Source organism: Lissotriton vulgaris, chromosome 10, assembly GCF_964263255.1.
Source record: "Lissotriton vulgaris chromosome 10, aLisVul1.2, whole genome shotgun sequence".
Taxonomy (NCBI): Eukaryota; Metazoa; Chordata; class Amphibia; order Caudata; family Salamandridae; genus Lissotriton; species Lissotriton vulgaris.
Genome location: NC_141698.1, coordinates 1,016,763,052 through 1,016,782,106, shown reverse-complemented (window position 1 = coordinate 1,016,782,106; position 19,055 = coordinate 1,016,763,052). Strand labels below are relative to the sequence as shown.

General features: G+C 49.8%; 1 protein-coding gene across 1 annotated transcript in view; it reads right to left on the bottom strand.

Moving 5' to 3' along the window:
* Window positions 1–715: 715 nt before the first annotated feature.
* The window catches only part of LOC147689202 (uncharacterized), a 36,838-nt gene continuing 18,498 nt past the window's right edge, over window positions 716–19,055 (bottom strand). Inside the window, exons 2-11 of the mRNA XM_086940027.1 lie at window positions 15,075–15,236; window positions 13,476–14,936; window positions 12,609–12,701; window positions 12,253–12,357; window positions 11,464–11,573; window positions 11,109–11,303; window positions 5,861–6,023; window positions 3,837–4,002; window positions 3,260–3,354; window positions 716–1,545 (exon numbers count right to left, since the gene is read on the bottom strand). Of these exons, the coding sequence (XP_086796153.1) occupies window positions 1,460–1,545; window positions 3,260–3,354; window positions 3,837–4,002; window positions 5,861–6,023; window positions 11,109–11,303; window positions 11,464–11,573; window positions 12,253–12,357; window positions 12,609–12,701; window positions 13,476–14,936; window positions 15,075–15,222 (2,622 nt within the window). The 5' untranslated portion in view covers window positions 15,223–15,236 and the 3' untranslated portion in view covers window positions 716–1,459. The remainder of the gene's footprint in view (window positions 1,546–3,259; window positions 3,355–3,836; window positions 4,003–5,860; window positions 6,024–11,108; window positions 11,304–11,463; window positions 11,574–12,252; window positions 12,358–12,608; window positions 12,702–13,475; window positions 14,937–15,074; window positions 15,237–19,055) is intronic.

The window sequence follows — 19,055 nt, the reverse complement described above, 5'->3', positions numbered from 1 at the left end:
AAAACTGGTATAGAGGTGCAGGAACGACAGTCCACCGTCATCTCCACTTTCTTGCCTTACTTACATGTTACCTGTTATGCATTCTTTAGGTTTGATATTAGTTTTGGGGTACTACACCTGTTGACAAAAACCTGTTCTCTTAAAACTGTAGCTACCAATGGGCATTGATTGGAATTAGAATGTTTAGGGTTTGTTTACCTTTCATTACTAACAGTGTCCAATAAAATAATGGGCAACAGTGAAGACTTCAGAATTTATGTGATTCTGTGGTTACAGTGTTAATTACATAATGTATTTCGTTTGACACATACTTTGGGAATTTCAAGAGAAAATGTTGTTTCTACCATAAATGGATCAAAATAATATTTTCAGAGAATTTGCCACATCATTTGCCTTTTCTTTACACTTAATTTTGATGGCCATGGCACATATTTATGTTCTCCATTGAGCCTAATTCTAGTAGCCCAGACAAGGGAAAAGCTCTGATGCAGAGTGCTTTTTGGGGCTGTGATTATGATGATAAAACCCAAATTTCAATGAACACCATGAAATATATTCTAAACTTCATGGTTACAAATGAAAAATGGGTTTTATACCACTGCATTTTGCACAATAAATGCACACACTCACACACACATGACACCTTTCTTTCACAGCTGTAACACAGGAGGATTCGTGGTAAGGGTCCCCCTGAGACATCAAAGAGAAAAGACAGTTTCTTTTTAAGGGCAATTTTATTTCAATAAATACAACCTCCAATATATTAAATAAGTTAAACACTATGTGTAGGTCACTGGTACGCAAAAACTTCTGTCAGTGATTCTTGAAGCTCCTCTCGATTGGTGGCCGGCACCATCCAGTGAAGCCAATAGTTGTGGTTGTAACAATATGAGATCTCTGTCTCTGCAGGATTCTGTCACACGAGTCTGGTGAGATCTGACAGGACCAGACATCCTCAGAGTACCAAAATAAATAGAATTTATCATCAATATCGATATCAGCATTACATTAAAATAAAATTAAAAGGACAGAGGGTAAAATATAATATTCAAGCAAAGAACGCAAACAGAATGCCACAGTATACATACATTGTATCTGTGCCCGTGCATCCTGAGGGGCGTGGAATCGAGGATCTGTCGCTGTACACATCATCAAGCACTGACTTTCAGGTCAATGCTTTGTTGGAGAGTGAAGGGTAGAAAACATCTGCCTATCAATCCACTTGAAGTATGATGACAAAAATGTATTGTGAGCTGTCTGTAAGAATGTCCGACTCCACTGCGGTCTGTAAGTCTGTTCTGGTAATGTCTTCCTTTCGGCCAGGCTCGACGCGGATATACGGCCTCAGATTGTGATGCTTCCATTTCCGGTTAATAAAGTGCAAATGGCAGCTGGCTCAGGTCTTGTGCGGATGCTGCTGTGGTCAGCAGAACAAGACTGGTCGTAGCTCATGGGAGCCTCACACCTGCGCGTTCTTCACGCGCTCGAACGTCTGCATGATGTGGGTGGTGGGGACGCAGCCCTCCCTCACGATGCTCAGGATCCCTGGAAAGGAAGAAGCACAACAGCATGAGATTGAGAGAACGTGGACAAGGTCTGAGGTCTGTGAGCAGCAGAGGGAGGGGAAGAGACAAGCATAATGAGCACATTGGGGATTGGCCCCTCAGGAACCAATGGGTGACGAAGTACAGGAAGGACCCGCCCTCTCACGTGGCATACACTGACTGGAAAAGCGTGGGGTGTGCGCCCTCAAGGAGACATTGGCATCCGCGGTCGATTGTGGGATGACCTGCAGGGCGGTGACGTGGGGAGGTGGAGGGTCAGGGTGGGAGGTGGTAATGTAAGGATTACGGAGTTTTACAGGTAAGTAAACATATAAATAAATAAAGAGAATGTTGTTGCTGGAACTGCATCGCATTTGGTGATGCAGTGCACGCAACAAAATTTGTTTTATTTATTTATATGTTTACTTACCTGTAAAACTCCGTAATCCATACATTACCACCCTCCATCCTGACCCTCCCCCTCCCCACGTCACCGCCCTGCAGGTCATCCCACTACCGACCGCGGCTGGACATTGAATGACTGGGGCAGGGTGGGATATCATGGAAACAACAAACAGCTAAAATACAGACTCGAAAGCTCCCACTGCCAAAATATCTTCCACACCAACTATCCCCCTGAAAAAAAAGTCAACCAGCAGTAAACTCGCCATCAAGCACTTGACCAATAAACTCAGACAGGAGATGGAAAAGTAAGTTAACTCTGTATTCCCATAATTAGAAAGTGAGTCTCACTGGAATTAGGAACTTTTAAAAGGTCGAATGCTGTTTAAAGAGACATTTGTGTATATTTGTGTATGGTCAATATTTTAAAAATCTGCATGTCAGAATCTGTGATTCTGAGGTCTCTATTTTCAGATGGGTCCAGAGTAAGACCCTTCAGGCATTGGTTACCTGGGGCAGGGTGAGATTGTCCCTGAGATATAATAATGAGTTTGGGGAGAAAATAAAAGATCCCATCTTGGGGGATATTGTCTTAATGAAGGAAGCTCTGGGTCCATGTGCTGACTAAGTCTGGGTGAATTTGTAATCACTATTGCTAAATTTGCCAAATTTGCACTATGCAATTTGCATCTTTTCTTCTTCACTGGAGATGGCTTTGAGCATAAAATGTCCCAGAAAGAGACATTTTTCGCAGATTACATTTTCTGTCAGTATCCAACATGACTTTCTTAATGTGCGGTATTTACTACCATTAAAATTTCATGCAAGATAAAGGAGAACCATATTTCACACCGTTCATGTAATTTTAGCGATATTTTGTGAAACAAATTATGAAACATTTTACACCAATGGTGCAGACTAATGATAAAGAGAAAGGCTTGTTAAGTTGAGAGTGGGGTCAGGAGTCGGCACAGGTAGGAAACCTCAGGTGGCATCCCTGCAAACTTAGACCAAGCGCTTGGAGTTTTCCTCAGGGGCTCGATAAAGTGCATCTTTTAGTTACGCATTCATTCTGGCCCCTTCCATGCTTCAGCTGTCCATTCATTGTGGGCTTTGTAGGTCTGTCTGCCTTGGACACCAGGAATGCACTGGACCAGGACTGGTGTTTCCCAAATCTCATGGCAGGTGTTTGGTGGGTGGGGAGGGGTGGTGGGGAGCAGAGCACTCTGTTCACATCCATGGATGCTCCTGAGTCTACTTTGGGAATAGCAGGGGGAGAGATGAAACAGAAACAAGCATTGGTTGAGACCCACCTTCGTCTATCCTCAGGCAGTTCACCACCGTGGAGCCCACCATCTCGTAGGAGTCGCCATCACACAGCACCCCCTCCAGCTTGTGTCGAAGACGCCTGGAACACAGAGAGGAAATACAAAATCACTCATTTAAAGTAATCATCGACAAAGGCTCAGGTGCTGGGGATTGAGGGGAAGCCGCAGGCTGGCAAACATCTACCTGACCTCAACCGGTCAAACACACCTGCGTTTAATGCGCCCACATATAGGCTTATGCCAAGCATCTCAAACACCCTTACATATGGCTGTGATATCACAAACACTGTTACCCCTTCCTTCACCTTTCAGTAGCACCAGTCTAATCAAATGCTTAAAAAAGCCTAAACTCATGCAAAGAAGCAAACCACTCATCAATACTCCCACACTCTTCCTTTCACCTTTCAGGATCTTCAGCTCACGCCCCTCAACAACCCTTGCCCCTGCCCTCAGCCCCTAGCAGCCATCTAGTAACTCTCAAACCCCAGGCACCATCTCATCCGCAGAAGCCCCACTCACACCCTTTTCTTGAATTCAACCCTTGTTCTGAGTGTGTACTCACGAGATGACCATGTCATGATGGGTGCTATCACACTCCCCGCTGGGATTGGCGGAGGTGATGGCCAGAGGGCCGGTCATGTCGGTCAGGTGGGCAGAGATAGTGTGGTCCGGCACTCGGATCATGATGGAGTCTTTGGTGCCCACAATGTCATAAGCTGGTCCAACTCCTGCAGGAAGAGAAAATAACAAAATTAATCAGCAACGTGTCAGGTGTGAACATTTGTGTTTGACTGTATTTATTTGCTCAGCATCATGACCAGAGTTGCTGTACAGTGGTGCCTTCAATTGGTTGTGCTTAATTTGAGCAGATGCTTGAATGGTCTAGCCTCAGAACATCAAGAGTTAATTAAAGTCCTTGAATAAGTGATTGCACACATTGTCCATTCAGTATGAAAGAAGCTCTACTAAAGCATACTGTGAAAGGCATGCACACATTTGTTTGTTATATCTTGAGAGGCCAGATGTCTGCAATGCATATTGTTAACAATTCTTTAAAAAAGACTTCAGCCAGAACAGTTTTTCTGTCTTACATAATTTTATGGCTATTTGATATATCAACAATACAATAAGGAGGGCGTATTACGGGAATATTTATTGACCTTGCATTGTTATCATCCCTACGAGCAATAAAAAACCACAGATAACAATGGGTCAAGAAACAAAGTAAAGCTATCTGGAAACCTGTGTGCTGTTGACGGGATACAATCTATGAATCCACAGTGTTCATGGTGAAAAAATGTGTTCCCATCAGATACCCGTCCTGTACCGCCCTACATCATTTGGGATCCTTCACCCGAAGGAAGTTGAAACGAATCCACTATGGATTAGGTAGATTGTAGCCTAATCGTGTTGAAGGATGCAGTGACGTGTAGAGGAAAACTATATAGTGGTATCAGGGGGTAAAAATAGCTAGCAGTGCAAAAAGAAGAAATGCCATGTGTAGCATGTGACTAAGTGAGTTAATATTGTGATTAGAATCATATCACCCACGTTCTGGGGAATGAACTCTCCACCTCACCCGGCTACAGCTCAGGTACAATTGGAGCACCGCTCTGTCCGTCGGTACTCCTCGCCTCTGTCTAGGCTGTCGGTGGGAGGTCCCTTATACAGCCATAGTATAACGAAAGCAACCTTTCCTTGTTTTGTCATTGCTGTGGGGTTTAATTCATGTTTAGTCAGGAATTGTGCGAGTCAGATCTATTTCTTTATCTGTTTTACACACATGTACACATACATCACACACACACACACGCACATATATACATAATATATACAATATGTACAGGCAATGGGTACATGAGATGGGGGTCTGTGTGCTTTAGGGGTGAATGTGCATAGAATACCTGCATGAGATTGGGGTTGTTACACATTAAGGGGGACTGGACCCTGATATGCACATGCAATAACTACATGAGATGGGGGTCTGTACACACAATGGGGGTCACTGGACCCTGATATGTACATACAACAGCTACATGAGATGGGGGTATATAAACAGCAGGATGGTTAATGTACATGCACTGCCTGCATGAGAGGGGGGTCTGTAGACATCAGGGGTCTGTGTGCTTGTTATACCCCCATGAGATGGGGGTCTGTAGATATCAAGGGGTGAATGTGCAGGTAATATCTGCATGGACTGGGGTATGCATATATTAGGGGGGCTGAATGAAGTCTGATATGTACACTCAGTAGCTTCGTGAGATGGGGGCCTGTAGACATAAAGGGGTGAAAGGACCCTGATAGATACATACAATGCTACATAAGATGGGGGTCTATAGGCATTGGGGGTGAATGGAGTGATAGCTGCAAGTAATTCATAATACGTGCATGAGATGGGGGTCAGTACATATTGGGGAGGGGGAGGAATTAAGCATGATCTAGACAAGCAGCACTTATATGAAGTGGGCACACCCCTGAATGTCCCCAGGTACAACTTCTGGCATGTGTAGCCCTCACCCCTCTACCCTCCCCAGCCCACCCCTCTTTGGAGAAAGAAACAGACCATGCAGAAGAGGTCACACTCACCCATCCCTTTCAGCCACTCCCCCTTCTGGACAATGCAGCTGACACCCCCAGGGTAGACTCTCCCCATGAAGTCCCACAGCAGGGGGCTGAAGGGGGGTCTCACGGCCCGCAGCTGGTCCAGGTGGGAGATGCAGATACAGATGGGCTTCTCCAGGGGTCGGTCCTGCAGAGGATGAAAGAGAGGGGAGAAATGATTGGTTTAGAGAGAGAAGAGGGAGGTCATGACTTTCAGACATTCTGTGCAGGATCACGTGATACCTAAAATGAGTTTAGACCCAGTCACACCACCTCAGAAAATAAACTAAATGTCTCTAGTGCTAGCCAACCGATTGTACAAGTTAAAAGCCTGTAGGACCTTCTAATGACCTACAGCAGACAGACACTGGACACAGAATTCAGTGCTTTGGAATCTGCACAGTGGGTTCATAGTCTGAGAACGCAGACTCGCTGTGTGCTCTGGGGCATTAGCATCTTTCTTGTGCATGTGATAGCATCTCGCTGGGCCCTTCTGCCCCATAAGCAGGATTCTCTCCTGAGACTGTGAGTGGACTGGAGCCCACACCTCCCATATCACACCCATCCCCCACTCTCCCTGCAAAGAATGGCAAGCTACCATTTAACCTGGCTGCTTTCCTTTAAAAAAAAAAGTTTTGGAGATGGTACTTTCTATGCAGATTTTACCATGGTAATCCTGCACCTGCAGAATGGTTTTACCCTGACGTATCCATGGCAATATCTGTATATATACATACTCCAGGCTGGTATCGCCATGGTAATCACACCCCTGCAGAATGGTTTCACCCTGACGTTTCCATGACAATGTCTCCACCCACAGGGTGATTTCCAACTGTTCTGGTAAAAGGTGTCCCTTATTCTTGAATGACAGAGCATCTGTCTCGGACTCGGTAAATTCCGCCGGGAGTCCGCCACTAGGGGCCCGATGTAGGTAGGGCTTTACCGATCGGTATCGGCCGAAAATACCGATTTTTGGCCCTTACCGATCGGTAAACAGCCATCGAGATGTAGGGAACCAAAAACAGAACGAATCGGATAGAAAACCGATTCGGAATGAGTACCGAATGGGAAAGAATCCGATACGTACATACCGAAAATCGGATATGTAACGAATCGGAAAAACACCGAATCGGTTACAAAGACCGAATCGGTCCATGTACCGATTCGTTAGTGACACCGAATCGGAAAATCACCGATTCGGGCCAAGAACCGATTCGTTAGTGACACCGAATCGGAAAATCACCGATTCGGTCCTACTACCGAATCGTTAGTGACACCGAATCGGAAAATCACCGAATCGGTCCAAGAACCGATTCGTTAGTGACACCGAATCGGAAAATCACTGATTCGGTCCATGTACCGAATCGGAAAAAATACCGAATCGGACATGAGCCGAATCGGAAAACATGCCGATTCGTATGAATCTCCGATCGGGAAATTCCCCGATTCCGACAGTTGGGGAGATGTAGGGAGGCACAGAAACACCGAAATCGGCTCAAAATCGGTAGAATTCACTCGGTATTTACCATGGATTGCAATCAGGTGGTAACCAACTCCAACCCATATAAACAGTCCCAAAATGCATTGCAACTTGCAGGATGGCAGCTTTCTATGTCATTGCGAGGCGGCTACGGCTACAGCAGGAAGGACAGAGGGAATGGCTAAGAAATGAACAGGTCTACAGACAGAGGATAACCCTGTTCATGCTCACTGAGGCTGAGATCCTACAGAGATACAGGCTGGACTCTGACACCATACTTGAGCTCATCAGGGACCTTAAGCCATACTTGGACCACCACACCCCAAGGGCACACGCCATCCCTGCGCACGTCCAGGTGCTATGCAGCCTACACCTGGTAGCGTCTGGCAGCTATCAAAGTGGAGTAGCAGCAGCAGGAGGGGTGAGCCAGAGCAGCCTGTCAAGGTTCTTCCACATATTCCTTGACGCCATGATAGACAGGATGGACCAATACATCTCATTCCCTGCAACCCACGCAGAACTGCTACAAACCAAAGCTGACTTCTACCAGATGGCACAATTTCCCCAAATCATCGGTTGCATAGATGGCACGCATATTCCGATTTGCCCACCAGCGGACACCGAATACATATACCGCAATCGGAAATCTACACACACCATCAACGTGCAGGTGATCTGCAATGCCAAGTGCACCATCACAGACCTGGTAGCAAAATTTCCAGGAAGTACCCATGACTCCTATATATTCCAACAGAGCGGCATATATGCACGGCTGATGGCTGGCGATTTTGGAGAAGGATACCTCCTAGGTGAGCCACATCATCAGACCCCCATAACACATAGTAGGTAGGTGTAATACATGTATGCATGTGTCTAATGTGACCCCTTTCTCTTCCAGGCGACAGTGCATATGCCCTCCGCTCATTCATACTCACCCCCTACCTCAACCCCTCCACACCCAGCCAAAGGAGGTATAACCGGGCCCACATACGCACCAGGAATGTTGTTGAACGGACCTTTGGCATCTGGAAAAGTAGATTCAGATGCCTGCACAAGAGTGGAGGTGCAAGGCAGTATACCCCCATCACCTGCTGCAAGATCATAGCTGTATGTGCAATGTTACACAACCTTGCGGTCAAGAAGGGCACTGAGGTGGAGTTGTCTGACTACGAAGACTATGACGACGACGAAGCTGTGCCACTGACACAGCCAGCTGGGGTGTGTACGCCAAGTGATGGCAGATACAGACGTGAGGAGATCACTGAGAACTATTTCTGACTGAGTACAGATGCAAAGACAGCTAAATGTTGCTTGCAAAAAATACATTTTTAATAGTGATGCACCACAGTTACAGCACTGATGTGCATCAAAAAATGGAGATTGTAAACTCAAATAAAGTCCAGGGTTCTGGTTTGCTCATCCCCCCTTGCCAGGCTATTTTTTGGCCCGCTTTCCAGACCCACTGGGGTGTCCCTCGGCCCCCTCCGAATGCCCAGCAGCATCAGCTGATCGCCTGGTGCTCCTCCGTGGCTCTGATGCAGCGCTGGCTGGGCTGCTGCGGCTGCTGCTGTCTCCAGCATCACCCAGGTCCAGGGCAGGATTGGAGGCGGTGTTTGATATTATCATGGCCTCCATGGCCGTGGTGATCCTGGCCATCCCCCTAGTCAGCTCAGCCGTATGCTGACTGAGCACAGACTCTTGATTGGAGCTGCGATGGCACAGTTGTGCGGTCGCCGCTGCAAGGCGGGCCATGGCCCGGTTGAGCACCCGGGCATCCCTCCTGCGCGCAACCTCATGCTCCTCCTGTCGGGCAGATGAGTGGGTGATGGCAGTGGTCAGCCTGCCTAACCCTGCTGCCACCTCCTTGTTGCTGTCCACAACAGCCTGGAAACCCTTCACCAACTCCCCCATCTGCATGTTGTGCTGCAGGAGCTGGCGTTGGCAGGCCATGGTGGATCTGGCCTGTTGGCGCTGGATTTTAACCATCTGTCCCTCCAGGCCCAGGAACACACTGCCCTCCCGTGCTGGTGCAGCAGTGGTGGTGGTGGTGGCACGGCGTCGGGCACTGCTGCTTCCGGCCTGCTGAGTGGGCTGGGGTGCCACTGGTGGGGGTGTGGTGCTGGCCGGTCCCTGAGCCCCTGCTCCCAGGACTGGTTGGACAGGTGGCAAGGCCACGATTGTGGCAGGAGCTGGTGTAGGCGGAATGGTCTGCCTTGTAGGGGAGTTTTCTGGTGAGAATTGCAAGGGGGGTGTGCTGGACAGTACTGGGGAGTGCGCTGCTTGGAAATCAATCACCAGGACTCCCTCCATTCCTAGCCCTGGGGTGTCTCCTTCCTCATCCTCCTCCTCCTCCTCCTGGCCAGCCTGGCTGGTGCTCGGCCCTGCGACTGCAGTGTTGGACGTTGCTGCTCCCTCTGCTGTCACAGTTGTGCCGCCTGATGGTGCCCCTAGGTACAAAGAAGCATTTGTAAACTGAGTGCCGATGTATTACAGTCAGTACAATTATGGCATTCCACATGTCCTTGCATCTCCTTACACCGTGTCACACTGTTTCCTGTCTTGTGATTCTGCACTGACATATTTGGCTAACTTCTGCTGACTACATGTACCATGATGCTTGTCTCTTGTATGTTGGTGACAGTACAGTGCTGGTGTTTGCCTATGCATTGTGTCTAATGGGGAGGTGTCTGGTAGGGTGTGTCATGATGCGCATGCTTCTTACCTGTAGCTGTGGCTCTCGCAGAGCTGTCCAGGGTCCCGATTCCTACGATGCTCTCCCTCTCGATGGTGCTGGAGACAATTTCCTCCAGCTCGGTGAGGGGTGGCGCCGGGTTCTGGCCTCCTCCGGTGTGTCCAGCCTGCCTTTGAATGTCCGCCAGCTTCCTCTTCGTGAGGCTGCGGAGGTCGTAAAACCTTTTCTTCAGTTCCTCAATGGACCTGGGGGTGACACCAGCAGCATTGACCTTCTGGGCGATGTCGGCCCACATTCTCCTCTTGGTGCTGTCTGGCACGTTGAGGGACAGCTTGCCAAACAGCTGGCGGTGCACCCTCACCACCTCCTCAACCAGCACCTGAAGTTCGGTGGTGGTGAACTTGGGCTTCCTCTTTTGGGAGGACTTCTGGCTTCCTGCCTGATCTGCCATTTTCTCCTGTTCAGTTTGCAACCTCCTTCTCCCACTGCTGCTAACTGTGTGTGTTGGGCTCAGGCAGGCTTTCCAGAAACTTCTAGAAACTTCTTAATTAGCTGCACCTGCCAGGGTTGCCACTCCCTGTTTGGGTGGGGGAGGGGGAGCCACCTCATTGGCTGAATCGCCTATTGCCGAATCGGCTTTTACCGATTCGGTAATATCCGAATCGGTAAAATCCGATTCGGTATTATCCGATTCGGTAAAAGCCGAATCGGTTCATTCAATGCATTCCTATGGGCTTTTTCGCCATGGGTCTATGATTGCCGAATCGGATTTTACCGAATCGGCTTTTACCGAATCGGTATTCGCCGAATCGGGAATATCCGATTCGGTGGTAGCCGATTCGGTGATTTCCGATTCGTTGTTGGCCGATTCGGTAATTTCCGATTCGGACCGAGCAGAATCGGAACGTACCGAATCTCATTACCGATGCCGACCGAATCGGTATTCATTCGGTATTTTTTTCCTACATCTCGTTTTCCGATTTCAGAATACCGATTCGGCCCGCCTCGGTATTTTGAAATCGGAAAATCGCGTTTACCTACATCGGGCCCTGGGTGCTCACCTTGATGGTGTAAATCTTCTGGATGGCCTCGGGGTGTTTGCAGGAGGCCGCCAGGGCGTAGACCGTGTCTGTGGGGACCCCGCACACCCCACCCTGGTCCAGCAGGGCGGCGATGGTCCTTAGACTGCCGGTGCGATAGGAATCGGGGCACACGCAGGAGTCGGACGCCTCAACTTTCTCCTCTGACTTCGTTTCCTAAAAGTGCAAAGATCCGACAAGGAGTGAGACAGCGCCACCTACAGCTGCCTTTGAGCAGCACATGCACATCACAGAGAGGACAAAGATGGACTTATATTTGAAAGACATATCGGAAAGAATAGTGATCGTAACATATTGCATGCACTTATCACTATACCTTGAAGAAAGAGGGTCCCATGGGAATTAGGTCCTTGCTAAAAATGCAGTTTCCAAGAGATGCCGCCGCTCCGTAGATACAGACGACACTGAAGACGGACAATACAGTGACTGAAAGTAACACAAAGAGGGGGAAATTAGACATAAAGTTCATAAAATCAAAAAAAGAGACAAGTGTGCTTATCAAGTTAATGTTAAACCAAGACAGGGGCTCCCTTCAGGTGGGATTTCAAGAAGGGAAATGCCACCCAAGGCAATAAAATAAAAACATAAGACAGATTACTTTTTCACTCACCTTCTCTCTGTATGTAATTAAGTGTGGTAAAACATTTAAACTGGTACAGGAACCCCTGTCTTGGTTTATACTTAATTGCTCTGGCTCTTAGGGTTATCGGGCTCACCCCAACTCTTCGTATTATTATAAGAAGGTGATGTTAAGGCAGCAGTGGAGAGACAGGCACAGAAACTAAGACACGTGGAGGTCTGGCAGAGAACCAGACACATGTTAGGTTTGTGACTGACTCCATTCCAGCCCCCCTTGCCTTGTAGAGACCAACTCTAGCAGAGTCTGACACGTAACTGACTCTGTTTACCCCCCACAGCCCTTCAGAAGCACAGGCTTGTCAGGCACACTCCAGTCCTTTCTACAGACCACTTCCCTTTAGCCCCCACCACATGACAGGTGGACTCGGGATGGCACTTGATAGATATTGCCTGTTTATTAACCCTTTAGAGATCCCTGACATGCATTAACACACAAGAGGAACGCACAGTGAAGGCGTCCACTTACTCTCGAGCGCGAGGGGCAGGCATTCCAAGGTGAAGAGCAGGAAACAGACCATCACCGCCTCCATCAGCAGCGCGAGCAGCACCAGCACCACGTTGGCATAGGCGACTGTGGAACAAGCAGAACAAGATGGCGTCAGAGGCCGGAAATGACATATTTCAGAGGTCAGCGGGGGTCGCAGTTGTTTAAGTCTTTAGATGAGGACGCTACGATGCCCCAGAACTGTCCATATGGACCATCGAGGGACAGACTCCGGCCCATACCCACTGCAGCCGGATGCAGCCGCTGTCTGTCAGGGCACCTGGGCCTCAAGGATTCAACAGAGGTATGACTGGACCTCGGTGTCTGGAGAGACTTACCCAAGGACATCAGGAAGACATTGATGACCAGGAAGGTGACGGCACCAACAGTGAATGCACCATAACTGTCGACGTGGATATTCAGCAGGGGACCTGGAGAGGGAAGAGGAGGGGGGCAGAGGGTTAGTCATGGATGAAACAGAACACAGGAAGGAGCTCTTCCTTCAAAGGCAGGAGAGGGCCAGGAGCGGAGACAAGGGATGGAGAGGACCATATACTGTCAACACCTCGATCATCTAACAGCCAATCATGGGGCTGGATGTTGACTTTTGATGATGTGCAAAACTGTATCTTCCACCCCACCCTGAACAGGTGCGCCCCGATTTGTTGATACACACTTCTCTGAGCTCCTTATCCCAGTATAAGGTGTTTTCTCGCATGAGTCAGAAGACAAGCGAAAATTAAATTCTGCTAAATATGCCCCCGGGTACAAGAAATGACCAGTTATTTGAACAATGATATTCATGCCTTTTAGTTCTTCCCACACCTGGATTATCAACAATAGTTTATCAATAGTTTATCCAGACCCATGAATGGTTCCATAAGTCATTAGTCCCCTCCTAGTGGCCACCTCCTCTTCAACCATTTGCCCCCCAGCTGGCAGCCATCACATATGACCCCTCCCAGGTACTTCATCAGGTCACAAGGGCCCCCCAGACAGACAAAGAACTGCATGTGATGTCATCAAGAAACTACCTGCATGCATGGCTGCTCCAAATGAAACCAATAACCAGAAATATACACCCCCCACTGCCCCTACAGCTGTGCCTGAGGATCTAAACCACTCAGAAGCTTCATGACACTGGATCCCTAGGACTTTTCTGGATACATTTTACACATTGTAAAGATTAAGAGATGATAAATTACCTGCGAGTCGTAGCCACGCCCATGTGGCCCATACAGCAGCGTAAAAGAATGGTAGGACCGACCCAAATCTTCGCCCTCTCTGGACCACGATCCTGCAGACGTACAACTGGAAGAGAGCGCCAGGGATCAGCACCCAAGGGATGGAGAGGTGGGCTCTGGTGGGGTCACTGAGGGACCCCTGGATGGCAGAGAGTGATGCTAGGCCATTGCAGAAGAAGAAGAGGGCATCAGGGAGCTGGCATCTGCTGGAGCTGACCTCCTGGCCCTCCTTAGACCTGCTGGTGACGCGCTTCAGGCTCAGCAGCAAGTCCTGGAGCGTAGCAGATGACATCACTTGGGGTCCAGTAGAGATCAGCGACTTATCAGCGATGGAGTTAATGAGGCTGGCAAAAGTGGCATAGAGGGAGGTGGCGGTGTAGATGCTGCAGACCACTCCGAAGAAGATATGGGATCCCAGGAGTGGAATCTGGTGGATGGTGGAGACCGTGAGGAGGAGGAAGCATGAATTCTGCAGCACCTCCAGGAGGTCTCTGTTGAGGGACATCAGGCAGAGGATGCAAGCGGCGACCAGAAAGAACCAGCCCCCCACCATGCCCGCTCGGCTCTTGTCCACATTGTCCCCCGAGAGGAGCACCGTGAGGATGAACTCTTCCCAGGACATCAGCAGCCAGAAGAGGCTGCGGAGCCCAAGCTTGGTGGTGTGGTAGACGTCTTCTCTCAAGTAACTGTAGTAGCTGGCGCAGAGCTGGGACAGCGCATTGATGCTGACCCAGATAGCGCCAATGTAGAAGGTCTTCATGTACCCAAAGCAATAAAAGGCAAAGATGAGCGAGGCCACCGTGTCGGCGATGTGTCCCAAGGCCATGGGCTCCGCGTACTTGGAGTTCTTCTTGGTCTCCTCCCCGATGCCACTGGAAGAGGTGCTGTTGGCCGAGCCCAGAAGCAAGACGCTGAACAAGGGGTTCCCGAAGCCCGGAAGGACGTACCTCTGGGTCAGGCCCTTCAGGAGCAGGGCAGTGGCGCCATAGAACCCAATCAACACGATGAGCAGCTCCAGGGTCCCCGAGACCACCAGCGCCCACTGTCCGAAGAGCCCCACCGCCTCGAAGACCAGCGTGAGGGTGATGGCGCCAAACACGAAGGGCATGACGTAGTTAACGGTGGCCGAGCAGAAGGAGAGGATGAAGGCGACGGCGGTGTACGCCACCAGCCCTGCTACTGCGCTCTCAGCGACCGGAAGAGGGGAGGCGGCCATGATGGTTTGATTGTTAGAAATGTTCAGGGTTTGTGTGGTGTTGTGCATGGTGGGGTACGCGCCCAGGACGACACGTGTAGCCCCGTAGCTGCTCCAGAGGGCGGCAAATGCCACAAAGGCGGTGCTCCCAAGGTGATCGTACTTCCGGAAGCACAGGAAGCATGCAATGAGCTGTGTCAGTCCTCCAATCAGGATGAGATGGACCCCTGCAAAAGATAACATAGGCATTGAGCAACACGTGCGTGTGTGTGTGCAAGTGTGTACCCCCTCCCTCCAAGTGTCCTATGCATGTTATCCCAGCTCCACCTGTAACTCTTTGTGTGATCTGTGGCTTCCACACTCACCTGCCAGGATGTTCTCCACCCCTTCAGCGTTCACTTTGGTGTGGAAGGAAAAGAAGTTCTGTAGGGCCACCAGGAAGGCGCTGATGACGTTGGCGAGGAAGCCCATGACGGATGGTTCACTGTAGTACACAGAGGCGAAGCCTTCCATGGTGAGTGGCAGACCTGGGGAGGGGAGAGAGGGCAAAAAACCACAGGTGAGAGGGAACAAGAGGTGAGATTTGGGACAGGGTGTGAGAGGGAACAAGAGGTGAGATTGCGACAGGAGGTGAGAGGGGTAGGGGGTAAGAGTGAGATGGAAGACGGGTAGCTGGGTGGGTAAATTGGTTCACAAGGTTAGATGGGGAACAGGGGGTGAGACAGGAGGCAGAGGCCTAATATCAGACAGAGGGGAGATGGGAACAGGGTATGAGAGTAGGACAGTGGGTGAGATGGAAGAGACATGAGTGGGACAGAGTGTGTGATCGAAGACACTTGTGAGAGTGGGACAGTGGGCAAAATTCGATCCAGAATTGAGATAGGAGCCGGGGAGGGACAGGAAGTAAAATGAGAACAGCAAGTGCAAGGGGTGCAGGGATGAGATGGGTGGGGTGGGCAGTGAAACTAAGACTAGGACAGGAGGTAAAATGGAGCTTAGAGGTGAGAACAGGAGCTGAAATTTGGTGAAAGTTCACGAGGTGAAACGAGTTAAGAGGTTAAATGTGAACCAGACGTGAGAGCCACAGAGAGACGGGCAGGTGGAGATGGGACAGGTGTAAAGTGAGAGCGGGGCAGGCCGGACAGATCAGAGTAAAGCACTGTGAAGGGACAGGCTGTGCAGTGTGGAGAGACAAGGACAGGCCGCTCACACTGAAAGGTACAGGCGTGGACAGGTTGTTCACACTCAAAGGTACAGGCGTGGACAGGTTTCTCACAAGAGGAAAGTATCACAGAGACGGAAGTTTGTACATACCGAGGGACGGGAGCTCTGTTTTCCGTCTCGGGGCCGCGCCTCCGTTTTCTTTGAAGGACTTTCGGGTGAGGGTCGGTGTTGTCTCTCCTCTGTGAGGGCTGCTATGGTGAGGGTCAGTGCTATCTCTCCTACGTGAAGGTTGCTCTGGTGAGGGTCGGTGCTGTCTCTCCTCTGAGGGCTGCTCTTGTGAGGGTCGGTGCTGTCTCTCCACTGTGAGGGCTGCTCTGGTGAGGGTCGGTGCTGTCTCTCATCTGAGGGCTGCTCTGGTGAGGGTCGCTGCTGTCTCTCCTCTTTGGGGGCTGCTCTGGTGAAGGTCGTCTAGCTTCCTGTATCCGAGGGTCTCTCCTTGAGGGTCTGGTCTGGATAGACGCCCTGTGACGACCGGTCCTATTTCTGGGGTGTCTCTGTGAGGGCAGGCCAGCTGCTCCTCTTCTGCCTGTTCTCGGCTCGGGCAGGTTTTATACACAATCTGAGGTGGGAGGGGCTGGTGGGGGGAGCCCTGCAAGGTGAGTGGAATTTCCCCCTCGTCGCTCTCCCTCCTCCACCCGTCACCTCACCCTGTCCGTCCTCCGAGCCCCTCCCACTCCGGGGGCTCAAGAATGACCCGTATCTTTTATTTATCTTGAAACAAAGTTTAAAATACAGAGGTTTCTCTTCCTAGGACAAGGGTCATAGCGTGGAATGTAATAAAGCCAGGGAAAACACAAGAAGGTAGAGCTCAAGAGATGAGTTAATATTTCGTTTGTGAAATATATATTTTGAAGTTATTTTTTGTAATAATGATGATATTCAAGACTGATCTGGGCGACGAGACGCAGATCCCATACAGACAAAGTCTGCGCGTATATTGGCCCCTCACGCGCTGCCGCGAGCAGGGGTTTCCTCTTGCACGTGCTGCCGCGAGCAGGGGTTTCCTCTTGCACGTGCTGCCGCGAGCAGGGGTCTCCTCGTGAATACTCTTGGCAGTGCCGTAAAGAAGTGAGTCTGATTGTGAGAGGGTGTGAAAGAGAAAGTGGCTCACCCGTTCTCAAGAAGCTCCCAGTGGTGACTTCACGGCTCAAGCAGTGACCCACGCCCAGAATCAGACTTGGTCATTATCATGGTGGTGGCACCAGGGCTGGGGTGTTGTGCTGAGCCCTTCGCCCTGATCACTCATTCACAAGGGGGTCATTGTGGTGACTTAAGGGTGCAGTGAGTCCCTTCCCCCCAGGGTCAACCTTGTACAATGAAATCAGAGTGGCTGTACCGGGAGTGCAGAGAGCGATAAAGGGCACAGTGCCTGGGGCACACATTCACGAGGAGCTTCACGTGGTGGCATCGGGTGTGTGGGAAGTGTTGCGCAGGTAAGTAGTAAGAAGGGATACCTTCCATCAAAAAATCCTGGTCGCAAAAGTGACAGCGCTGGTCGCAAACTGCTGGTCGCAATTTTGACAGCTTTTGACATGTCTGGTTTTAAACTTCTGGCCTTATTTTTGACATTTTAAAGCCAGGACTGTTTAAGACCAGGCCTGAGCACTCCCGGACATGTCCATTTTTGCTGCCAGCCACTCCCTGGTATGTCCATTTTTGCTGCCAGGGCTGTCAAATTTAAGGCCAGTAGTTTAAGACCAGGACTGTTTAAGGCCTGGTCTTAAACAGTCCTGGTCTTAAACTGCTGACCTCAAACAAGTGACAGGTGGACCGTGTGTTGACAAGGGCCGGCAGGTGTCCCGGAAGGGGGCGTATGAGTCATAGGGGGCGGGTTGTTTTTGGAGGCAGAGGCGTGGCAGAGCAGCCCTATGGCCATGTGCCCCTGTTGTGGTGTAGAGGTATACGCCTCTTTTAGGGGTGTTGATTTCTATGAATACATATAAGCAGGGGTCAGGAGCCGCGTGTAGCAAGCAGCCGCTGGACAACGTGAAGGGTCACCATGGCAGAAAGGAAGAGCTACAAACCATTTGAGAGAAAACATTGGTTTGGTGGCACGCAGATCCCCGTCAGTAGCTTTTACAGAACCAGACCTTCGGTAATGGAGGAGAATGCTCAGCCAAAAGAACCTTATGGTTGTGGGTTTGCTACGCAATGGCCGCGCCGGGTGGTCCCAATTAAGCTTGACAGCAGCTCTAGCGAGTGTTCGAGTGACGGCTTGGCGTCTGAGCAAAGCATGCTCTTGGAGTTGGAGGGTGAGGAAGAATCCATAGTTCCGCCTAACACGCCCGTCTATGAAACCATGGATGTTCACATGACGAGTCCTCAGGAAGTAGGTGTGCAACAGCCTGGTACAAGCGTGGAAGCTGAAGGGTCCCCAATGGATATTAGCGACTCTCAAGATGTCGGAGCAGCCGCCGCGGGGTGTGAAAATGTGGAGGTGCGTTAAAATGTTAGGAGCAACCATTTTGCATAAGGATGTATTTTATTTCTTCAACTACCAAACTTTAATCTTACTTTTGACCCCTCTAGAGAGCACCCGTTCCTAACACACCCATCTATGAAACCATGGATGTTCACATGACGAGTCCTCAGGAAGTAGTTGTGCAACAGCCCGGTACAAGCGTGGAAGATGAAGGGTCCCCAATGGATATTACCGACTCTCAAGATTTCAGAGGCGCTGCAGAGGGTGGTGAAAATATGGTGGTAAGTCGAAAAAAAAAAAGTTAGGAGTAGAGCCTTTACATGGAAGTTTGGTGTCTTTCTAACGCTAACGGGTTGTCAATATTTATCTTTTGAACCTAGGATGAAACACCGAAAAGAACTGATGCCCAGGGGCAGACTGCAAAAGGTCGCAGCTTGAATCTGTCTTGTATATGCTGTGCAAACCAGACGGGGAGTTCCACATATCCGGGGGCACCTATGTCTACGGAGTGTGAAGAGTGTTCCAAGAACGACGACTCTGAAAAACCAACGCCAGGGTTCACAAGAGTTGGGTTCACCGCTGATGACATATCAAGTGTTAAAGGTTTCGCAGCTGTGGTTGTATACACATGCGTCAAAAGGGACTATTACAGCCTGTGTTTCGGCCATCGTATTAACGACCCTGAACAGGGGGCGCACGA